General features: G+C 58.8%; 1 protein-coding gene across 4 annotated transcripts; it reads right to left on the bottom strand.

Annotated features, from left to right (window-relative positions):
- Positions 1-1,857: 1,857 nt before the first annotated feature.
- On the bottom strand, positions 1,858-21,426 carry GGA1 (golgi associated, gamma adaptin ear containing, ARF binding protein 1). 4 transcript variants are annotated; one of them, XM_064491461.1, is made up of 18 exons: positions 21,126-21,426; positions 17,211-17,295; positions 15,856-15,931; positions 14,718-14,816; positions 13,581-13,704; positions 13,050-13,150; positions 12,277-12,357; positions 10,852-10,992; positions 10,693-10,774; positions 9,499-9,606; positions 8,634-8,786; positions 5,712-5,776; positions 5,071-5,237; positions 4,696-4,797; positions 4,366-4,559; positions 3,294-3,463; positions 2,939-3,049; positions 1,858-2,842 (listed from the first exon to the last, which is right to left on the bottom strand). In XM_064491461.1, exons 1-18 carry the CDS (start codon positions 21,166-21,168, stop codon positions 2,732-2,734), a joined length of 2,013 nt encoding a protein of 670 aa, XP_064347531.1. In that variant the 5' UTR covers positions 21,169-21,426; the 3' UTR covers positions 1,858-2,731. The 4 variants fall into 4 exon arrangements, with proteins under 4 accessions (XP_064347531.1, XP_031319090.1, XP_064347532.1 ...); XM_031463230.2 differs by lacking the exon at positions 4,696-4,797; XM_064491462.1 differs by lacking the exon at positions 15,856-15,931 and having other exon boundaries at positions 21,126-21,166.
- Between the last annotated feature and the right edge of the window lie 85 nt (positions 21,427-21,511).

Below are 21,511 nucleotides of genomic sequence, written 5' to 3' on the forward strand. Positions count from 1 at the left end.
TAAGTTTGAATCGCTACACAGGATTTAGGGAAGGACTCCTCCAGGCAGAGGAGGCAAAGGGTCCCCTCCTTTGATCAGACCTCCCGTCCCCGACCTCCTCAGACAGATGTGGGCTCTTCACGTCCACCTCCCTGCCAGCTCTTGGTGGTTGTGCTCCTGGTCCACACGTGTCATGCCAGGCTGTGAGCTTTGAGGACAGGGCTGTGCCTGGCACAGGGGCTGCTCAAGAGACACTTGCAGGACGGACAGACAGCTGGATGGATAGACTAGGAACAAGGAAGGTGGGTGGTCCGAAAGATGGAAGGGACCTCCTTGTCCCTGTGACATCCTGACATCGGACAGCCTGGGGGACCCTTTTGCCCAAAGACTGTTCAGGCTTCAGAAGGGCCTTACAGCTCACTGGGTCCCTCTCACCTTTTCAAACAAGGAACCTAAAGACCAGAGAAGGAAGCACCTTGTTCAAAGTCACCCAGGAAGCCAGGGACCCTCCTGGAAGAGGCCTAGACTCCCAGCTGGCAGTCACACACAGGCCCACGCCCACCCTTCCATGGCCAGTAGAGCGTGTCCTCCTGATGGTGCTTCTGGGACCCCAGGTGGACAGGACAGAGAATAAGGTTTTGTTTCATTGAAAGGAAGAACCTTCCAACTAGAACTATCTTTCAGATATCACAAGGGTTTAGGCAGGACTGAGTCCTGCCTCAGGGGCAGGGAGAAGAGGAAGGAGACCACACAGCTTAGAGGTCAGGGTGCTTGGAGGCTAGAATGCAAGAGGACTGCATCAGACGGGGTCACACAGTAGGGATCTGATAGCCTCAGCGAGTGAGGGGCTGGAAGGGCTGGCTCAGAGGCCTTGCTCCCACTCTCCTGCCCTCGGCAGCCCGGCCCACGTGGAGAAGCTCTCACCCTGCACTTCCAGTGTCGGCCCAGCACAGAGGAGGGCCCTCATCTGCTGAGTGGGGAAAAGCACACCGGCTGGGGAGTTAGGTGTGCTGGGCTCTAGGAACACCTGCGGGCTGGACTGTTCTCCAGCACTTCTTAATAGCATCTGTGAAAGGGGTTCAGTGGCCAAGTTCAGACTGGGAAACACTAGGTTAGACAAAGTGAAATTGGTGTCTTCACTGCAGGACTTCCACCATCAGCTAGGAAAAAGAAATGGCGGGCAGCCTTCCCAGGCTTTGGGGGGCGGGAACCCTCCCCAGCAGAGCACACAGGGCACGTAGGGCTGCTCCACAGCACAGGAGCAGGCCCCTGGACTAACCCCTTCAGCCTCTGCTCCGCACTGGCTGGCTCTCTCAGCTGGGAGCCTCTGAGCCACTGCCCAGGCGTGGACCTGAGTCTCCCAGTTAGAGCAGCACAAACACACCAGGGGGAGGGCGCCGCAGCTGGTCAGGGGGCCCTGCACGGGGTCCCTGGGCCTCTCCAGAACAAGCTGCAATTGGCGCCCTGCTTCCTGGGAGTAGCCTGTGGGGAAAGGGAGAAGCTGAGACAGGGACCTTGGGGTGGTGCTGCATGGCAGTTGTTTTGAGGGCTGAGCGCAGCAAGAGGAAGTTGTGAGCGGCCAGGGGCCTCCCCCTCAGTGCCTGCAGCAGCTGGGGCTCCTGGCAGGCCTGAGCAGCCACTTGCTTCCAGCTGGGACAGCTCTGGGCCCACCATAGCCCTGGGTCCTCTCTAGCGACTCAGCAGTGGCCACGGGCCCCTGAGCAGGGCCTCTTCCGGTGTAGGGACTGGGACTGGTGAGGAGGGGGAACTACGGCCTGACCTGCAAAGACAGAGAGGTCGGCGGGGCAGCCCCCAGACCTCACGCTCCTGGACCCCTCTGGGCTCCCTCTAGCTCAGAAGAGCCATCAAAGCAGCTGGTCCAGGAAAAAGGACGTTTTATTTCCATAAATACTCCTGCTCTCACTCATACACTGGCCCCAGTTCTGCCCACGGACAGATGGATGGACAGAGGCCAATGAATGGAGGAGACACACTGAGAACTCCAGTGCAGGACCTTCCCAGGCCAGGAGCCCCGGAGTCCCTGGCCCGGGACACCCGCCTCTGGCATGACCCTTGGGCCAGCAGTCACACGGTCCCCACAGTCCCCCCACCTGACAGCAAAGGGGCCAGGTGAGTGGAATGAGAACCCCAGGAGGAGTAGGGGACAGGTGGGGCTGCCCCCACTGGGCCCCCTGAGATGGTGACCACAGGGCCACTCAGAAACAAAAGCGAAGAGAGTCAAACCACACACCCAAGAGTGCAAAGAGCTGGGGGTGCAGGCGTCACCCCCAAATTCACCCAGTTCCTATGGAGGAGGCCTGAGCTGGTCCCGGCTCCAGCATGGCCCCAAATTATGGCTGGGCCTTCCCATAAGGCATAAGAGACAGGCGGGGATGATCCCACCCCAGGCTGGGGTCTAGGCTGGGCCTGAGGTCCTGGCCCTTGTCTGACAGCCATTCTTCTCCCCCGTGACCCCAAGTCCTTCTGGGGCCGGGCAGCCCTTTCCAGCTCCAGGCTCTCGCCTGTGATGAAGGTTCCCAGCAGTGCAAATGCAGGCCCAGCCTCCTGCCGGGTTTGGCTCAGCAGGGGAGGGGGCAGGGAAGGAGGGGGCCGCAGTGGTGAGGGGAGAAGCACCAGACCCAGGGGTGTATGGCCATGGGCACAAAGGGTGTCCCAGGCCACCACAGCCTCCCACCCAGGCTAGACGGTGGCCAGTCCCGCAGCCCCCTTCTCTCCCCAGCCCCTCTCTGTTCTAGAGGCTCCCCCAGGTCTCAGGTGGGGGGAACTGGTCCACATCCCCCATCTCATTGTAGGTCTGGTCGCCCATGGTGAAGAGGAGCTTGTAGCGGAGGCGAACCTTCTCCTGAGGCAGAGATGGTGAAGGCAGAGGGTCAGAGGGGGAGAAGGGGCCTCCTCACCCCACCCCACTGCAGAGCCCTGTCACAGCCGGGCCCCTCACCTTCTGGGGGTTGGCAAGAAGCAGGACCTGGGTGATGGCCGAGGGGTGGACGATGGGGTTAAATGCTGGCAGCTCTGTGCCTGAGGGTGGCTGCAGCTTCACCTTCATGACCTGCGGACAGGAGGGTGGCATGGGGCCCAGCAAGCCCTGGCTTCTCGTTCCCAGTCCCTGAGGAATGGGGTCCAGCCTCCTGCCAGGTCCTCCTTGGGGTCTCTGCGGCCCTGTCCTCTGGTTCCCTTCCACCCTTCAGCTCCCCCAGAAGAGAGCGAGACCCTACGCCTTGCCCTGGACAGCTGGCTCCCCACCCAGCCCCAAGTCACCGTTACTTGAGAGAAAGGAGGAATGCCCATGTCACCTTGGGGACAGCCGACTGGAAAACGATGTTGCGGATGGGCTGGGGGGCGGTGCTCAGCATGGAAACCACCACCACCAGCACGTCAGAGCGCCCGGGCAGTGGGTCTCGAGCAAAATGGAAGAGGACCCGGAAGCCATGCTGGTCATACACAGTCACTGGCAGGATGCTGCCTGGCAGGGGAAAAGGGGAGAGGGCAATGCCGAGCCTGAGCCCAGGCTCACCTGACCAGCTGCTCCTGCTGGGCTGACACCAGGCACGTGCTGCTCTGCTGGGAATGAATGAACAGACCCAGACTCAGGTCACTGCCTTGACCCTGGGCAGCAGTGCAGTCAGGGGTAGAGACTGGGGTCCAGATGGGCAGGTGGACTTCTAGTGTGATGGTGGGGGCAGGACACCCACCCTGGGCATGAGTCCCAGCCGGTCTCTCTCAGTGCTGTGTGGCTTCCTCCTGGCGCGATGGCGTGAAGGGTTGTATGTGAGCTGTGCTTACACTCACTTTGTGACCCTGGTACAGTCACTCTGCTTCTCTGAGCTCAAGGACCTCCATACTGCTAAGACAGTGGCACTGCCACCCAGCTCCCGGGGATACCAGGGGTGTGATGCCCTGGGTCACCGTGAGCTCACAAGATGGGCAGCACCGAGAAGACTGGCCAGTCTCCATCTGTCTGGTCACAGCCCGGTGCTATGAGTGGCCCTCTCCTCGCCAGGGCTCCTGGACCTGGATCCTTTTCTAGGATTGGTTTTGTGATCTTGGGGAGACCCCCTAATCTCCCCATATCCTGGTCCTATCTTCCTGGAGCAGGGCCCAGGGGCCATCCCTAAGATGTCTTCGTGCCTGGTAACCCTGGAGTTTAGAATGCAGTCTTGCGACCATCTGGGACAGATGAAGAAACTGAGTCCTGGGGAGAGCAGGGGTCTTGCCCAGAGCTCCTTCCTGAGTCAGGCAGGCTGGGAGGGGAGCCCTGCTTTCCCACCTGCTACCCCAGACACAGCTCCCGACAAGGCGATGGGGCTGCAGGCAGCGAGCTGACCCAGCCTGGCTGGTACCCACCCGTGCCCCCACTCTACTCACTGGGTTTGATGGACTCCAGAGGCACAGTGATGTTGGCCAGCGAGAGCTCTGTCGGCGTGGGCTGCTGCAGAGGCCCGGGGGGCTCAGGGGACACGGTGTGGAGGCGGCTGCTGGCACCAGAGCTGGGTACACTGCAGCTACTTTTATTCTGCAGGTCCCGGAGCGTGAGCCGGGGGGCTGGCTGCTGCTTCTCCCTTGTTGAGGGACGGTGCATGGAGAGGTGAATCTTCGGTGACCAAGAGATCAGGGGCACAGGAAAGGCTGGCTTCCTGGCTGTCCCTGATGGCTGGCTCAGAAGTCCCCCTGTTTCTCTGGCCTGGGTCTCCTCACCTTGGAATCGGCAGCTCTTGCTCCTCCCCACCTCCCAGGGCACTGATGCCCTCCTCAGTGGCAGCCCTCTGGGCTTTTGGTCTTCCCCAGGTGCTGGCAGGCCTAGGGGAGGCTGTGTGAGTGGGTCACAGTCCCTTCTCTCAGATACGTCACACCCTGTTGGACGGATCCTGCGCCTGCTGTGGTCACTGCTGCGACCTTCAAGCCAAGGGCAGTGGCACATGGCGGTGCTCTGCAGCGCTGCTCTTGGGAACACATCAGGCCTCTCCCTGCTGGGCCTGGGGCAGGGTCTGGGCCAGGGACAGCCCAGGAGAAGCTGCAGGTTTTGGGGACAGGGAGCGCTCCCACCCCATGCCAGCCAGGGCGTGCCCTCACCACCGCACTTGCTGGGACTCGGGGGGCAGAGACTGCTGGAGGAGGGTCTTCCCCAGGAGGTCCAGGTCATCCAGACCACTGCTTGCTGGCAGGGATGTCTGCGCTGGGGGCTGACTGTCCACGCTGGGGGCTGGAGCAGGGGCTGGGGGTTCAGTGCCCTCAGACGACTGTTGGACATACAAAGGACGCAGGTGGGTGAGGCTGTGCTGAAAAGGTGTTAGGTGTCTGGTGCTGCCCTGAGGCCTCTTCCCCTCCTGGCAGGTGACATCTGGGGAGGCAGCAGCAGGGATGTGGGCAACATTCCTGCCAGGCCTGCACCCCTCTCACTCTAGGGCCATCAGTGGGCCGGGCCTGGTCTGCGGTTCTACTCAAGAAACCATCCATCCCAGGAACCTCAGAGTCACCCCCAAGAGAAAAGGAATGGGAACCCCCATCTCAACCCAAGGGAAACCCAAGGCTGAGATTTGTAGGCAGATGTGCCAGAGGTGAGGAGAGGGCCACCTGCCTTCCTCCATCCTGGGATGGGAACCTTGGCCCTGGGCCACCCCTGCTCACGGCCCTCCCACCCACACCTCCCTTCAGTGCCCCCTCAGGCTGCCGCCTCTCCCAGCTGCTCTGCCCCAGGGCTGGGCCCCTCCTACCTGGAAGCTGTTCCATCCAACACCATCCAAGCTTGGGCCTGCAGGGGGTGTAGGGTCGCTCAGGCCTGCAGGGAAACAAGACAGGGGTGAAGGAGCTGGACTCGTGAGCAGAGGCGAGAGAGCTGGGGGGACTACGTGCTGGGTCAGGGTTCCCTGGCCTCTACCCTGCACCTGCACCCCCCACCCCGAGAGGCTCAGCTCAAAGAGGGAAGCCTCCTCCCTCGCTTTCAGAGGGAACCAGCGGCAGAGCAGAAGTAGAAACCGAAGATCCCAAGAGCCCATTCCCTGGGCCCAGACACGCTTCCTCTCTTGCTACTCAGAAGCCAACTCAACTACTGAGCTCAGGACTTTCGTCTTCATTCACCACTGGCAGCTGGCGCAGGGGGTAGGGGCGGGAAAGAGGGAGTGGGGGACACCAAGTGGGGTTCCTAACCTCGGAGATCCAAGCAGGCAGGGATCAGCATCCTATGTCTGTTCAACGACTGACTCAAGGGACACCCTCTGGGTGTCAGAAGGGCACTGCAGTGCAGTGAAAAGGGCCCTGGGCCCACGCCTGGCCCAGAGTCTGAGCAACCACGGGCAAGGTGCTGGCCGGGCCACAGTGGCCCCGAGTATGCCATGTGCACGGGCTGGGGCAGACTCTAAAGGCCCTGCCTGCCTTGGCACGTGCCAGTAAGCCTGGTTGACTGGAGCACAGGAGGGCTGTGGCCCCTCTGGAAGGCTCTGCTCACTGCCTGCTGGTCAGTAGAGGGCAGTAGGTCCTCGACCAGTCTGACCTCTGCCCTAAGCACACCCCCAGCCAAGTTCACCCCAGATGTAAACAGAAGCCACGTTATGCTGTTTGTAGCAAAGCCTGACTAAGTAAGGTCCAGCATGAAGTGCTACCTGACAGGCAAAGGGAGGTGCAGGGAGCCTGGACCGTGGGGTCTCCTCCTCTGGACACGCCTCTCTGAGACCAGGGGCAACACAGCGGAGACTGCTATCGGTTCTCACACCCCCGTGCCAGGCACTTCAGACGTGGCTCTCAGTCCTCACCAGCCTTAAAAGGTGGGTGTGGGCTTCACATCCCTCCTTTTGGGATGAAGAAATGTACACTCAGTGGGGCTGAGTGACCTGTCCAGTCACACGACTGGGAAGCGCTAGAGTCCGGGCTTGGACAGAGCATGGCCTCACACTGGAGCTCAAACACAGCTCTGTCGATCAGCTGTGGGACCTCGGGCTGGCAACATTCTCCCCATGCCTCATCCGTAGGATGGGGACAACAGCAGCCATCTGTATCAGAGGACTGCTGTGACCAATAAATCAGACAAATCAGATGGAGTGTCCGACGGGTGCTGGACCGCCCTCTCTGACAGACCAGGAAGTGCTCACCCCACCCCCCACCCTTCCTGCCACAGAGAACCGTTGAGGACAAGCCCCCTTTGTGGTCCTGAGGCTTCCTCCACTCCCCTGAGCTGTGGGGCTGGGCGCTGCTGCCCTGCCACTTCTGGTTCTTGTTCCTAAATTTTCTCTGCCTTTGAGTTGCAACTAGAGGAAGCTGGAGGCTCGGGGCTCTGCTGAAGCGACTTGGGGACAGGAAGTGCAAAGCACACACTGCTTCTCATGGGGAGGTGGCTTTGCCACAGCCATTTGCTGGGGGCTGGGCCACACACACCAACGCCCGGTCAGGTAGCTGCCGCCTGGTGCAGGCCCTGCTGGGGGAGATGAGCCTGTGTGTCCTTTCTTGTCACCAGCCCACCTTCACCTCTTGGTCACACAGGGTCAGGGTCCTCTCTCCCTGGGTTACCCTGGCTCTGAATAGAAAAGGGGGCAGGTGGGTGGGACTCCTAAGCAGACCCCCGGGTACCCCAGGGTCAGAGCCTCCTGGGTAGGGTGCTGGCTGACGGGCTCACAGAGGGACCCCCAATCTGGTCCACTGAACCCCTTGTCTCCCGCTCACCCCAAGGCCTCACTTCCCCTTCCTGGCTGATGAGCTGAGTCAGGCAGACGCTCAGAGCGAGACTTCAGAGCCTGAGTGCCTCGTCCAAGCCCTGGTGACCCCGTGGGCACGTCACTCAGCCCTGCTTCGGCTTCTTAAACCAGGGACGGTGACAGCGCCACCTCAGGTGCTGAGTGGAGGGTGAAGACCCAGGGTGGCGGCGGCGGTGGCGGTGGTTAGGGGGCGTGTGCTGGGCTGCCCGCCAGGGCCTCAGCACACGTCCTGACTTCCAATCCCACAAGTTTAGTTTCCACCTCAGAACTAACTCAGAACAGCCTGATTCAGCCTCCAGGTTAGCTTCCCAATATATCCTTTGAGATCCCTCTGACATAGCCAGACCACCTCTGTGTGTTTTATGCCAGGGCCACAGCGAGGAGGCTGTCACTATGCCCTCCTGCTTCCAAGCTCAGATGGGGCTGTGGCCCCGAAGGCTGGAAGCACGAAAACTGCTTGGCCACTGGGCGCCCTCAGCTTCTTCCCCCGGGTAAGCCTGTTTCCCTGGCGGGCTCCAGAGCCCTGACCCCACCTGTGGTGGCTGTAGGCCTGGCCTGGGTCCCGCCTGGGTCACAGAGGGCCCTGTGCTCACCATTGGCTGCCCTGGGGCTTCTAGTGCTGCGGAGCCCAGCGCTCCCGCTCTTTGGGCAGGAGACTGCTGACTTCTGCCTGGGGAGCTCCCAATTCTAGGATCTCACCTGCTGAGGGAAGTCCCTGGGTTTTCCCTCAGGCCGCCAGAGCCCAGGTGTGGCTCCTTTATCTGAGGTGAGGCCAGCCTCACCCTTTGACTGTATGACCCTGCACCAGCTCCTTCCTTTCCCCGACCCTCAGCTTCCTCGGCTATGACCCGGGGCTGACATCCAGCCCCCATCCTCCAGGGGACTCCCAGGAGAGGAGGAACACGCTGACCTGACCCCTCAGCCCCACCTGCAGCCGGGCCCCTTCCTTACCCAGAGACATGAGCTCGTCATCAAGCAGGGAGACTGAGGTGCTGGGCTGCTCGGGGCTGGCCTGGTCACCTGGGCAGGTGGGCATGGCTGGGCAGGTGGTGCTGGCCGGAGGGAGATCCAGGCCTGAGAGGTCCAACAGGGCCGAGGTGCTCCCTGGGGTGGGAAAGGAGAGTCAGGCCAGCCTTGGGTGGAGGACACAGTCCCTGGCGGTTAAGGACAGTGAGCTCCCCACTCTGCAACCGTCCTGCAAGGCACCGTCCGTCCTTGGCCATACAGTCCTTGCCCTGGAAGCTGCTCATCAGGCCCTTTCATTAGCATGTGGCTCCCCTTCTGTCCGGGATGTATTTCCTCTTCCCTGTTACTTGGCGAACTGCCTCTCATCCTCTGAGGCTCCTCTTAGATCCTGCTGTTTCTGTGTAGTGTCTCACCCCTACCCTGTCCCAAAGAGCACCAATTCTAACCTCTCCTGGGGTCCCCCAGGGCTGTCACTTTACCCTGACTGGAGCTGAGCCTGTAATGTTTATGTCAAACCCTCCCTGCCGACTTCTAATAATTAAACTAAGCCCTGGGGGTGTCGTGTGGCCCTGCACAACAGGTGCCAGATTTCTCAAGTGAAAGAAAGGCCTTCCTTCTCCTGCCTGTCCTTGCTAAACCCTGGGCTCCCTCCCTCTCCATCCCGCATCCAGACTCCTCCCCGCCACAGCTGCAGGCTTGGCACAGACTCCACCCTCAGTTCTCTCAGTGGGAGCCTCCCCCATCTTAAGGGGCCAGGGTCACAGCACTAGCTCTGGGACCAGCACCCCACCCTGCACTCGGTGCCCCTCTGGCTGGTGGGCCCTCCCCAGCCCTCCTGCCACCTCCTCACCAGGGATGGAGGCAGCTGTGGCGTCACCGTTGACCTCCTCGCCCCGCACCAGCTGCTTGTACAGGGTGATGACCTGGGTGAGGTTGTCGTTGGCTTGCAGGATCTCGGCTAGAATAGGCAAGAGCGGGGAGGCCAGGCTGATCGAATGCAGGGCCTCCGGCGGGGATGGGGGAGACGAGCACCCCACATCCAGCCCAGGCCTCGTGGGAGGGGGCAGGGCTGAGGGCGGCCCATCTCATCATCTCAGACTCAGGACCTCCGCAACCTGCCCTGGCCCAGTCTCCCGACGCTGCCCGGTGCTGGCCCCTGAACACGGTGGCCCCTGTCTCCAGGCCTCCGCACTGGCGCTGCTGTGTGGAGGCCCCCGTATCTCTACTTTGCTTCACCCCTTCCTGTCTTCAGGTCTTTACCCAAGTCACCTCAGGGAGGCCTCTTAACCTCCAGCCCTGCGCCACCCAGTCCCTTCCCTGCTCACTTTTCTCTGTGCCCCTCTGTGACACACTGCCCTTGCTCACGCCCTTGGTTTACTGTCTCTTCTCATTAGGCCACAAGCTCCATGAGGACGCGGCTGTTCTGACTGTGACCACTACCACCCGCTGGGTCTAGAACAGGGCCTGGCACAAACCAGGCCCTCGTCCATATTATCCCCTTGCGGGGGCCAGGGCCAGGTCTTAGCGAGATCTGAGCAGTGAGCTTCTTGGGTGAGGACCAGATACTTGGAACATGGAACTCCTGCTGAATTGGGGGCTGAGGTGGTACACAGACCACTGCCCAGGCGGCCCTGGCTGATGTGGTGGCACAGAAAGAACAGGGACAAGAACCTGATGTGTGGCCCTGGCAGGAGCCACGGGGACCAGCTATGGACACACTCAGGCCTGTGGGATTTGCTCAAGATTTCTAGCTCACCTTACCAGGAAGGCAGTGTCTGGAGGGAGACAGCCTCTGGTCCATCCTGGCTCTGCCACCATTCAGGTCACTTCCCTCCCTGAGCCCCTGCTATGAAATAGGGAGAAGTCTCCCTTTTGTGCAGCTTTTAGGTAGTAAATGAAGTGCCTGCGAAGGGCTTGGCCCACAGGGTCTCTCAATCACATCAGCCCCTGATCCCTGCTTCCTTCCTCCCCAAAGTGGAGAAACCCCAGGTCAGTGCTGGAGAAGGGGGCCTCCTGGTGGTAGCTCCTTCCAACTGCAGCTCACCTAAGGCCTCGTCATTGTCCTCTGTGTCGCTGGCCAGTCGGAAAAGCGTGGGCCGCATGCGCTCACAGCGCTGGTACAGTTCCTGGGGGCAGCAGGGCAGGCAGGTCAGGGCTGGCGGAGGCCCTGCAGTGGGTGGGGGCTGGGCAGGGGTGAGCGCACCTTCATGAGGTCCTCGCTGCTGCGGGCCACTGCCCTGCCCTGGCTGTGGTTCATCACCATCTCTGTCAGCAGCTTCACATTGTTGTTCACCTCCTCGATGGCACTCACCCGCTTCGAGATCTTCTCCATCCGCTTCTGGTCCTGGAGAGGCATCGGCAAATAGCCCCAGAGAGCGTGGGTCAGGCCCAGCACCACCCTGGAGAGCATCTGCTGACTGGGTGTGAGATCAGACCCTGCTAAAAGCCCCTCGGGCCCAAGACTGGGCACTCTGGGCCCAGGAACCCTCGGCCAAGCCAGTGTTCACTTTTCCTCCTCCTGCCAATGACCCCCGAACCCGGGCCTCTGCATGAGCCCATCAGAATCTCCAGGGGTGGCCCAGGAAGCTGGGTTTCCAACACTCTTGCCAGGAGATTCAGGAAGCCCAGGACCCTAGACCTACACCGTGGCTCTACATGACCCTCGCCCTCCTTGTGTCCTTGAAAGGAGGTCCCCGTACTTGAGAGTGAAAGGGGACTTAGCAGTCAGCAAGTACAACCTAGAAATTGGTGCCACGACCCTTCTCAGTGTCTGTCAGGGCCTGGTAGATGGTGAGAAGCTCATGGCCTTGAAAGGCCAGTGCAGGAAGTGACCCTGCAACCCCTCACCCTCTGCTCACCACGCATGCTCCTCCCTTGCGGAATGAAAGGTAGGCTCGTGCTGTGCCGCCTGATATGATCATCCTCCTTGAGGGGCTGCCCTGACTTTCTGTGGGCTATCAAAGCACACAGCTGGCCCGAAGACAGCCCAGAACATCTGCCCTCTGGGTCTCTGGCCTCCACTTTTTTGACGACTTACTCGTATCAATAAAAAAGATTTCAGCATGAACCCGTATCAATAAAAAAAGATTTCAGCATGAACCCATACATAGATACACATACTTATAAACTAAACATGTATTGTTTTCTCCTTTTACGTGCACATATATTTTACTGTATTTTAAACTTGGTAGGGATGAACGTATAGCTCAGTGATAGAGCACATGCTTAGCATGCAGGAGGTCCTGGGTTCAATCCCCAGTACCTCCATCGAAGTAAACAAATAAACATCTAATTACCTCCCCCCAAAATTAAAATAAATAAATAAAAATTTAAAAAAATATATAGTAAGACCTCATTTCCTTCTAACTTTTACAGATGAGGTAATCAGCCTCACAGAAGCCAGTGCAGGTTAGCTTGGCTGCCGGGAAATTCTTCCTTCCACACACAGATCCTGGCTCTGCCTGCTGGTGTCCCCCAGACTTAGTCAGCTCTCTCTCTCTGCTGTCACAGCCCTTTAGCTTGGCCACTGCGGGGTTCCTCACATGCACACGTACACACAACCCCCACTAGGTGGCCCAGCTCAACATTCTGTCCCGCCTCCTCCCTGTGCTCTGGGCTTGCCCATCACCTCCTGCACCATCTCCTTGATGAGTTTGTTGGCTGCTCGGAGGTCCTCAGGGTGGGAGCTCTTCAGCAGGCGGGCCAGCATCTGTGGAGACAGAGGGACATGACCGTGATGGCACCCTGGGGTCCAAAGGGCGTGGGGTCATATGCTGGCTCTGCTTCGTGGCTGTGGGATGTGAGTAAGTTACTTAAGCTCTTTGTGAGATGGCAAGGATCTACTGACACCTTATGGGGGTTCATGGGACAAGTGACACACTGCACGTAAGTGCTCCCTGCAGCGCCCGGCAGAAATCAGTTCTCCACAAATGGTGCAAAACATGACATTAGTATTGCTAGGGAATTCTACCCAAAGGATGCAGAGGAAACTTCACAGTGGTTACCCTCTGGGACTGGACTGGGTAGACAGGAGCTTTTACTTTTTCTCTCACCTTCTTCTGTGTTGTTTTAATTTCTGGCCCATCAGCACATGCTTCTTTCACAAAAAGCTAATAAAATTATTGTTGGAAGGGTCACAAACATAAAGATAGGTAAACTCCCAGTCATCTATGAAATGCCCTCAAAGTGAACCTGGGACACCAGCCTCGGACCTGTTTACCGACGCAGGGTGCCGTGTGGGCAGCACTCAGCACGCTGGAGCCGCACACACGGCTCCTGTACCTGCCACAGCAGCCGAGCTCAGCGTGAGCCTCTGCTCTGGGGGCAGGGCAGCCGGGGGCCGGAATGCACTGACCCCCAGTGGGCCCTGGAGTCCTCACCTGGTTCTCCTTAAAACCTCACCTTGGATTTCTCCTCGTCTTCAAAGATCACATTCTTGGGCCGTGGAGGAGGAAGGGGAAAGGTGGCGTCATCTGGAAGCTTGGGGTCGGCCTTCACAATCCCTGGAGTGGACAGTGGTGGTAAGACTGTCATGGGGGCTGGGGCAGGGGGGGGGTGCTGGAGGGGAAGGAAGGGTAGGATGGAAGGTGGAGGGCCATCTTTCTCCAGCATGCTGGCACCAGCCTTCGGGGGGTCAGGGCCTGCTCCTGAAATGCCATATCAAATAGCGTTGGGGAGAGTTTAGGATCCTCTATTTTGAGGCCACACTGTGGGGGCCAACCTCTGAGAAGGCTGACTCAAATCCACCTCTCCACCCAAGCTGGCCTCTGGCAGAGCCATAAAGGGGCCCCAATGAATATGTGTTCTGGAGAAGTTAAAGAAATTAAAGGGGAGACCCAAGACCTGGCAGCCAGAAGGCTCTGAGGCCTCCGGAACACCGGCTCAGGGAGGAGGGGCGGGGGTGTTGGTTGCACGCACCCCGTGGCACCTCACCCTGTTTCTTCAGCATCTGGTAGGCCTCGGCGATCTTCACCTCCTCGGGGAGGCCGACCGTCCAGCTGTAGAGGAGCTCCAAGATCTTGTTCTTCACCTTCTCTGACGTCCGAGAGCCCAGGTACTTCAGGGATCAGAGGGAGGGGAGGCCTTTGACATGGCCCGCTCACTGTGGCCCCGACGCCAGCCCGAACCTGGCTTTCTCCCCAGGACTCCCTGGGAAACCTCAGCCTACAGGACCCTCACAGCCCACTATCCAGCCTGGCACAGCCTGGCCTCTCGCTCACTAGCTGGGCCAGCCCTGTGTGTCCCAGTCCCCCACCTGCTAAATGGGGATGACAGCAATGTCACGTGATAAGGGTGCCATGCTGACACAGGCAAGGTGCAGAGCCCAGTGCCCGCTCATGGCCAGCTCATGGAAGGCTTAACTCTATGATCTCAGGAAGGAGGAGCCACTAGGCTCTGGGCAGACCAGGGAAGGAGCAGCTGTGGACCTGCCCTGGGCATAGTCAGTCCTCCAGCAGCAAACTAGGCTGAGGGAACTGGCTCTCACACTGGTCACCTCCCATCACCTGGGAAGAGCAGTCGGGTCATTCAGCAGCTCTGCTCAAGGGATGGGTGAAGGGGGTGGGCTCTCACTCAAGGGGCATCAAACATATTCCTGCCCTCTGGGAGGGCTCTTTGGGCCAAGCCTCAGATGTGGCCAGCAGCAGGCTCTGTCATTCAGGTTTGGGGCCTCAGCATTCAAGGCCTCAAGGAGACCACTCTTGTGAGATGAGGACAGGGAGACCCTCCACTAGTGACACAGGTGGGGCGCTGAGGCCAGGCCTACAGGGAGTGATCTCAGAGCCTCAGCAGCCTGTGCTGGGGAGGCTGTCCAGCATTCCCTGAAGTCATCCTTCCCTAAGTACCGAGTGGCTCCACAGCCGGCTGGCTACCCATCAGCCGGGAAGCACCCTTTCCAGAAACCCAGCCACCCTGGACTCAGCTGTGTGAAGTGGCAGTGAGAAAGGGTCTGTGTGTGTGCTGGGTCAGGATGAGGGCAGATAGTCCGCCCCTCCCACCTGGATCTGGGCATTCTCGTTCCTCGACCCCCATCTGACAGTGCAGGTCTGAGCACAGGCTGGGAGCACCCACCTTGGGAGACACAACCTTGATGAGCTCGTTGAGGAAGCGGAACTTGCCCACCTCGTCGTGGAACCTCTTGCCACAGCTCTTCATGCATGTTTCCAGCACCTGGAGGTGGAGGGGGAGGTGCGGGCACCACAGTGGGGAGATGGATCAGAGCCTCTCTCCCACACCTATGTCAGGGCCCAGAAGCCCAGGGATGGGCACTGAGAAGGGGGAAGATGACTCTTGAGAAAAAGAGGATTCTGAGGTTCAGTGACCCCTGAGACTGATCACACACCCTGGGGCTGGGCCACTTTTAGAACCTGGCAACACCGAACACCCAGCACTGACTCAGTCCCTCCACGGCTTGACCACATCTGAGTGCCGCTTGTAAAATACTCTCTTACTATTTTCCTTTGATTATTTTTGAACCTAAATAGGTGCTATCTACCTTGGCCATCTCCTAAGCTATGTATCTGTGAAATCAGAGAATATGTATTTCGGTGAGGGGCGATGCTAACATGTTAAAACAAATACATAACTATTAAAAGGGAAACTGTTTATCTACCACCATTGAAAATCAACTTTGCTATATGGTCCGTTGCTATGCGATTCATGCTTGGGGGCCATACACGGTGTACCCTCTACTCTTCTGCCTTTGGCACAGCTTTGAAAGCTCTAGCCTGAGCCCAGCTGTCACCCCTTGCACCCCTGTGGGAAGGACAGTGCTGTCCTGTGTCTGGAGGCCATCAATGGGCTGGCCTGGCCCAGCAATGCACGTGGTAAGCTCTATAAACACACAGATTCTTGGATGCAAACGCTACAGGGGTTCAAGTCAGCAGATCTGGGGTGAGGCCTTACTCAGCCTCCTGAAGTTCTGATGCACAGCTAGAGCTGGGAATACCTGGCCCAGATGACTGAGGGGCTTTCTCCCCTCAAGAGGCCTAACTGTGCAGGGTCTGGGGAGGGAGGAGCCCACTGGTTCACTGGTTGCCAGGGGACCCTCAGGGGCTGGCCCAGACCCCTGTTCTAGGCCATCTTGGCATAACTCCCTTGGGCTCCAAAGAAGAGCCTGTTTGGGCCCCAAAAACCTCAGTCTTGGCCTCCCCCAGTGCCATCCACATGGTCAGGGGACAGATGGCATCTTCTCTCCCCTTCTCCTCACTGTCAGAGCCTGGATCGCTTCCCACTCCTGCGGGGACTGGATCTTGTGAGCCAACAACCGGGTGGCAAGTGGAGGCCTGGGTGAGAGGAAAAGCACAGAGACAGACTAGCCACAGAGCCACAGGCACCCCAGGGGGGGCTGCCACATCCCCCACTTCCCGCCCCAGAACTGTGGCCTGCAGTGGCTTTTGCAGGGCATGTGTAAAGGCCCAGCTCCCTCTCCAGATTAGGGCCAGGGATTATGGCACAACAGGGCAGGGCCAGGCAGGGAGTACAAGCCAGGAACCTTTGAAAGGCATGAGCTCAGCCCCTTGGCTGGCTTTACTGAGAACTGTGACCTGCTGTGTCCTTGGCTTGCAGTAGAAACAAGGATGGAGAGATGACCAAGCCTTCAAGGGCTCAGTGGGGGAGCAGAACACGATAATTTGCACTGAACATTAAGCTGGGAAAAATCATGGTGGCAGTGGTGACACTGTCTACCAGATCATAAAAGACCTGCCACCAGTGACAGTAACAGCTAACACGTACTGAGTGCTTACGATGTGCAAGGCACTTCACATCCCTTTTTCTGCCTAATCTCCATAAGAGCCTCCTGAGGTAGGCAGCAATGTCGCCCCCATGGTTGAAATGGTGGCTCAGAGGCATCCAGTTACTTGCTCAGGAGACTCAGCTAACAGAGGGGACGGGATCTGCACCCGAGCAGCTGGACTGTGGGGCACACACGTCACGCTGTCTGCACGGCTTCTGGGGGAGTGTCTGTATTCGTGGGGGTGCAGTGGAGGCGAAGCACGCTGAGCTGTGCTCCCCGAGCTGCTGCACCACCTGGGGAGCCTGCTAACAACGTCCCCCCAAGCTCCTTGCCTGGCTGTCTAGCCTGTCTGGGCACAGCCTATGAATGGACATTTTTTGACCAGCACACCGTGTGATTCTAATGCAGATAGCTCTGGTTCTTCCTTGAGCAGAGGGCCTGCTGGCCCTTCCCAGAGGGGGAGCATGCCGTTCTCTAGGAGGCTTTCCCCAACAGAGTATGGGTGCAGGTCAGGCAGCCCTGGGCTTGATCAAGCCCAGGACTACCTTTTTCTTTCTGTGAGATCTTGGGGCAACTGCTGAGTTCCCCCAGGTCTCGGTTTTCTCACCTGTAAAATGGGTCCAGCGGGGCCCACCTCAGAGGGTGGCACACGAGCAGCACTCAGTACACAGTGCCCACTGCCACTGTTAACTTGTGCGCATGTTAGGAATGGAAACCGGGTCTCAATCCACCCTCATCTCTGCGCGAGGCCAGGGTCTGAAGGGTGCATGGCAGGTGCACAGTGGGCTCTGCTGAGTCTGAGAGTGAAAGACGGGGAAGCCACCTACCCCTCAAAGTCCTCGTTGAGCTGCTCGCAGAAGCTGTTGATGCTGGCCCAGTTCAGCTCCTTGTTCAAGGGGTTTGTGGCTCTGTCTGGAGAAGAGAGGGCCAGTGTGGCCTGGGGAAGGGGTCCCTGCCTCTCCCACTCCCTGCCCTGGCAGAGGTCCCTCTGTCAGGAGTGGGGAGGGCGTAGGACTGAGCACATGAAAAGGCCTCCCCTCGGGGATTGGGTAGCGGGGGGTAGAGCTCAGCGGTAGAGCGTATACTTAGCATGCATGAGGTCCTGGGTTCAATCCCCAATACTTCCATTAAAATAAATAAATAAGTAAACCTAATTACCCGCCCCCCTCAAAAAGAAAAAAGAAAAGGCCTTCCTTGACTCCCTGCTCCGAGGGCCCAGAGAGCCCAGCCCTGATATTGGTCCAGTCAGCGCAGAGAGGAGCTGCTGTCCGCGGGCTTCCCCTTACGGCTTCTCCCCGAAGGGCCCCACATTAAGCTCAGGAGTCATTTCCCTACCCCTCATCACCCCCACCTCTGCCGCTGTACACCCTCTGCCCCCCCAACTGCACCTCCTCTGATTCTGCGCCTGAAAAGTGTCCCCACAATTCTCATGGAACCTACTCTCAGGGGAGATCCGGAGGTAAGTGAAAAAAACCAGAGCTCCAACCTCAAGGAGCTTTGCAGCTGGGAAGTGGGCCAAGGGCAGCTAGGTTCTCAGTACAAACAGAGGGAGGCAAAGGAGCCGTGGGAACCGGGAAGCCGGAAGAGGGGACTCAGTTGAGCCTCGGGCCCCTGGAGGCTGCTTGGAAGAGGCAACACAAGAAGCGCTGGAGGAGTTAACCAGGCTGGAGATGACATGCCTCTGAGTGGCTCAAGGGCTGAGAAGAGCCCAGGGCAGGGCACCAAGGGCCTCGGTAAGGAGTGTGGCTCAGGTATCGCCTCCTCCTTCCCGTAATGCCCACACCTGCCTGGGGCAGCATTGCCAAGCCAGCTCTCTCCTCTTGGACCCCAGACCTGCCTTCATCCTGGACCCAACCTGCTGCTGCACTGCAACCAGCCTGTCTCCCCCAGTAAATGAGTGAAAGGATCAGGGCTCAGCTGCAAGCAGGCAGGGGGAGGATCCAGGGGAATTTGAATCCAGGAATGGGTAGTGGCCAGGAAAAGGCCAACAAGAAGGGGTGGTAAAGGCCAGACGGTAGCCCCCCGACCCTACAATCAAGTAGGTCACAAAGCCTCCTCAAATCTCCGTTTCCCCATTTGTAAAGATGGAGCAAAATCCGGAGTGATTAGGGGGTGACGCAGTATTTTCTGCAGGGGAAGGTGTGGGGGTAGCCAGAGCTGGCTCTTCACTGCCTCCCAGAAGCCCGCCCCTAAGTGTCACCTGGTCCTGGTCAGTTATGCCCAAACGTGAGGACTGAGCCTGGGGTGTGGAGGACATGGCCCAGGAGGTGGGACACAGAAGGATCTGCGGACCGGAGGCAGCTGTCGACTCAGAGTGTGGCGCCTGCCTACTTGGGGCCCTGAGCTATAGCGGGAGGCTTGGAGCCCCAGGGTTCCAGTGCCTGGCAGCCAACCATTCAATTCATATTTACGCAATAAATATTCTGAGTGTGGGGCCACAGCAGTGAACAAGACAAAATCCCTGCCCTCCTGGAGATCAGAGCCCAGCAAGAGAAACTCTGACTACTCAGGTAAACAAAACACAGGGTACAGAAAGCTATAAAGAAAATAGAGCAGGGAGAAGGCACAGAGAATGTGTATATGCAGGGGTGCTGTCCTCTGGGAGGGCTTTCAGAGATACAGCTGAGCAGAGATCTGAATGGTGCATTTTCTCTCTGCGCACAAATCTTGGTTCCAGGAACCCTGTAGGGCCTGCCAGTCCCTGGGAGAAATGAAGCCCCTGCTGACCACCCAGAGATCCCAGGAATAGGAATCTCTCACCTCCCATCTACTCTGCCTCCTAGCCCCCTAACACGGCCAGAGGCTGGGGAACACCAGTCTGGAGGTAGAAAGATAGAACGTGGCTGGGTATTGCCTACTCAATGACACCCAGCTGGGGGACCCTAAAACAGGAAGTCCCTTAAAATGTTAGAGACACATGAATCTGAGTGAGGACAGAGAAACTGGTTCTAGAGCCAGCTCCTGAGTCAGAAGCCAGGGAGGAGGAAGTAGTGGCATCACGAGACATCTTCTCTGCATCTGGTTCAGAGGGAGGGCCTCTGGGTCCAAGGAGATCAGACCAACCTCTCCGGCCCTGGCCCTCAACTCCCAGCCCTCTGACTTCTGCCTGCGGACAGCACTTTCCCCAGCAGGCAGCAGGGGGAAACACCCAGGGAGGGAGGGAGGGAGGTGTTTCACAATAGGACGTGACTCTACCCTGTCACTCCACAGTGGTGACAGTAACATCATTTACCCACCAAAAGCTACTTTTTACCTCCAATTACTGCAAAAGAGCTTACAAGTTTGCCAGGGCATGAAGGAGAAGAAAAAGAAAACAATCTCAGCTCCACTCTACCAGAGTCCAGCCTACTGCCAAACCGGAGTATCCTGACTCCTGTTTATTTCTCAGATTAGACTCTTAGATCTCTCAGAAAATCCCCACTGTTGCTAAACCTGACCATGTTTTGTATCACCCACAGCTCAAGGCCTGTGGCTGTCAGATCTGTCAGCTCAGGCCCTGCCCATCCCCCCAGGTTACTGCTGAGACCTGGGCACTTGTGGCATTCCAGAAGAGTCTCGATGACTGCTGAGTGCTTCCTTTCCATGCCCTCCCCTTCTACGGGCCAGAGTGACTCTGAAACACCTCTGGAGATGGTATGGCTCTGGGATCAACTTCAAGATTCAACTCTGCTCAAGAGTGGCTTAAAAGATGCTGCTCAAGACCCCAAATCACTCTGTGCAGCTCCCTGGAGCCAAAAGGCTGAGGTGAAGGTAGACCCAGAGGCCTCCCTGAGGCCCTGGTGCAGATGTGGGCCCAGTGGGAGGAAAGGGCAACTGACCAGTGGGTGGGAGTTGTCAGCCAAGGAGAAGCAAGCCAAGCTTTAAGAAGCAGAGTCCAGTAGTGGGCTTAACAGATTCGAGGATCTTCTGCAATGTGGGATAGGGAAATCAGGTGGAAGATGTGGGGCCAGTACTGAGAACCCGAGTGGTAGGAAGCTGTGTCTGAGGAGACAGGAGAGGGTGCAGGGGCCTTTGGAGGAAGCTCAGCAAGGGCTAGGAAAGGAGTCTTTGTTTGGGGTGCAGAATCTAACGGGCTGGGCTGAGAGTAGTGATAGAGGACTTGAAATTATTTCTGGGGTCTGAAACAGGATCCTACCAAGCCTGTACGGTTTGGGAGTTTCTCACTGTGGGGCCCCAGCTTGGTTGACCAGATGGGCCAGTGGGTCCTCCCTTCATGGGCAGGGGAAAGAGCAAATCTGAGACTAGTTGCAAATTCAAGGGACAGATAGGAGGGAGTTATGCCATGGATGCCAATGAGTGGAGGATTCGGGACTCAAGGGGAGCAGGGTCCCTCCCGGGTCTGAGGTATAGTTCTAGGGGCCGCTCGCTTGCTCCCTCCAGGGGCCCCAGAGAATGACTTGGGTGTCCGTTCGGCAGTGAAGTCTGGGCCTGAGGGTGCTGAAGGCTGCTCTCTCCACCCCGAGGGGTCTGGACGCAGAGCTGGGCCAGCTCACTCCTCCCCGGGGGTCTCGGCCCAGGGATCGGAAGGGTGGGCGGAGCCCACTCCCACCGCGGGTCCACGCAGCTGATGGGGCCTCCTATCATCCCAGGGTCGGAAGTACGAGCACGGGACACCGCCCCTCCCGGGCCGGGGGCGGGGCGTGAGGAGGGGGCGCCCCGTACCCCGCCCCCGTCGGGAAGGGGCCCGCCTAGTGCCCCCGGTTCCGGTTCCGGTCCGACCCGCGCCCCTCCCGGACACTCACTGATTCGCGCCTCCAGAGTCTCCGGCTCCATCGCGGGCTCCATCAGCCACGGGCCCCCAGCCTCGGTACCGCCCCCAACCCCCTGCCGCTCTCGCGGGACCTCCTCGACACCGCCCTCTGCTGATTAAAGGGGCAACGTCCGCCCCGACGCGCAGGAGCGGCGGACAAGCTCACTCGGCACCATAGAGACGAGAAAGAACTCGCCTAGAGCGTCGCCCGCTCTCCCAAACCCTCCCCCAAGCGGCGTCTACATCGCGGGAGGGATCTGCTGTCCGCCGCCTCGTTCACGGCGCTCAGGCCGGAGAGGAAGCTGAGGGACTAGGGCTGAGGGCTGCACCATGGAAACCCCACGGGACGCTCTAACTGGTTGTGCGTCACAGAGAGCT

The sequence above is a fragment of the Camelus dromedarius genome, chromosome 11 (genome assembly GCF_036321535.1).
Source record: "Camelus dromedarius isolate mCamDro1 chromosome 11, mCamDro1.pat, whole genome shotgun sequence".
Taxonomy (NCBI): Eukaryota; Metazoa; Chordata; class Mammalia; order Artiodactyla; family Camelidae; genus Camelus; species Camelus dromedarius.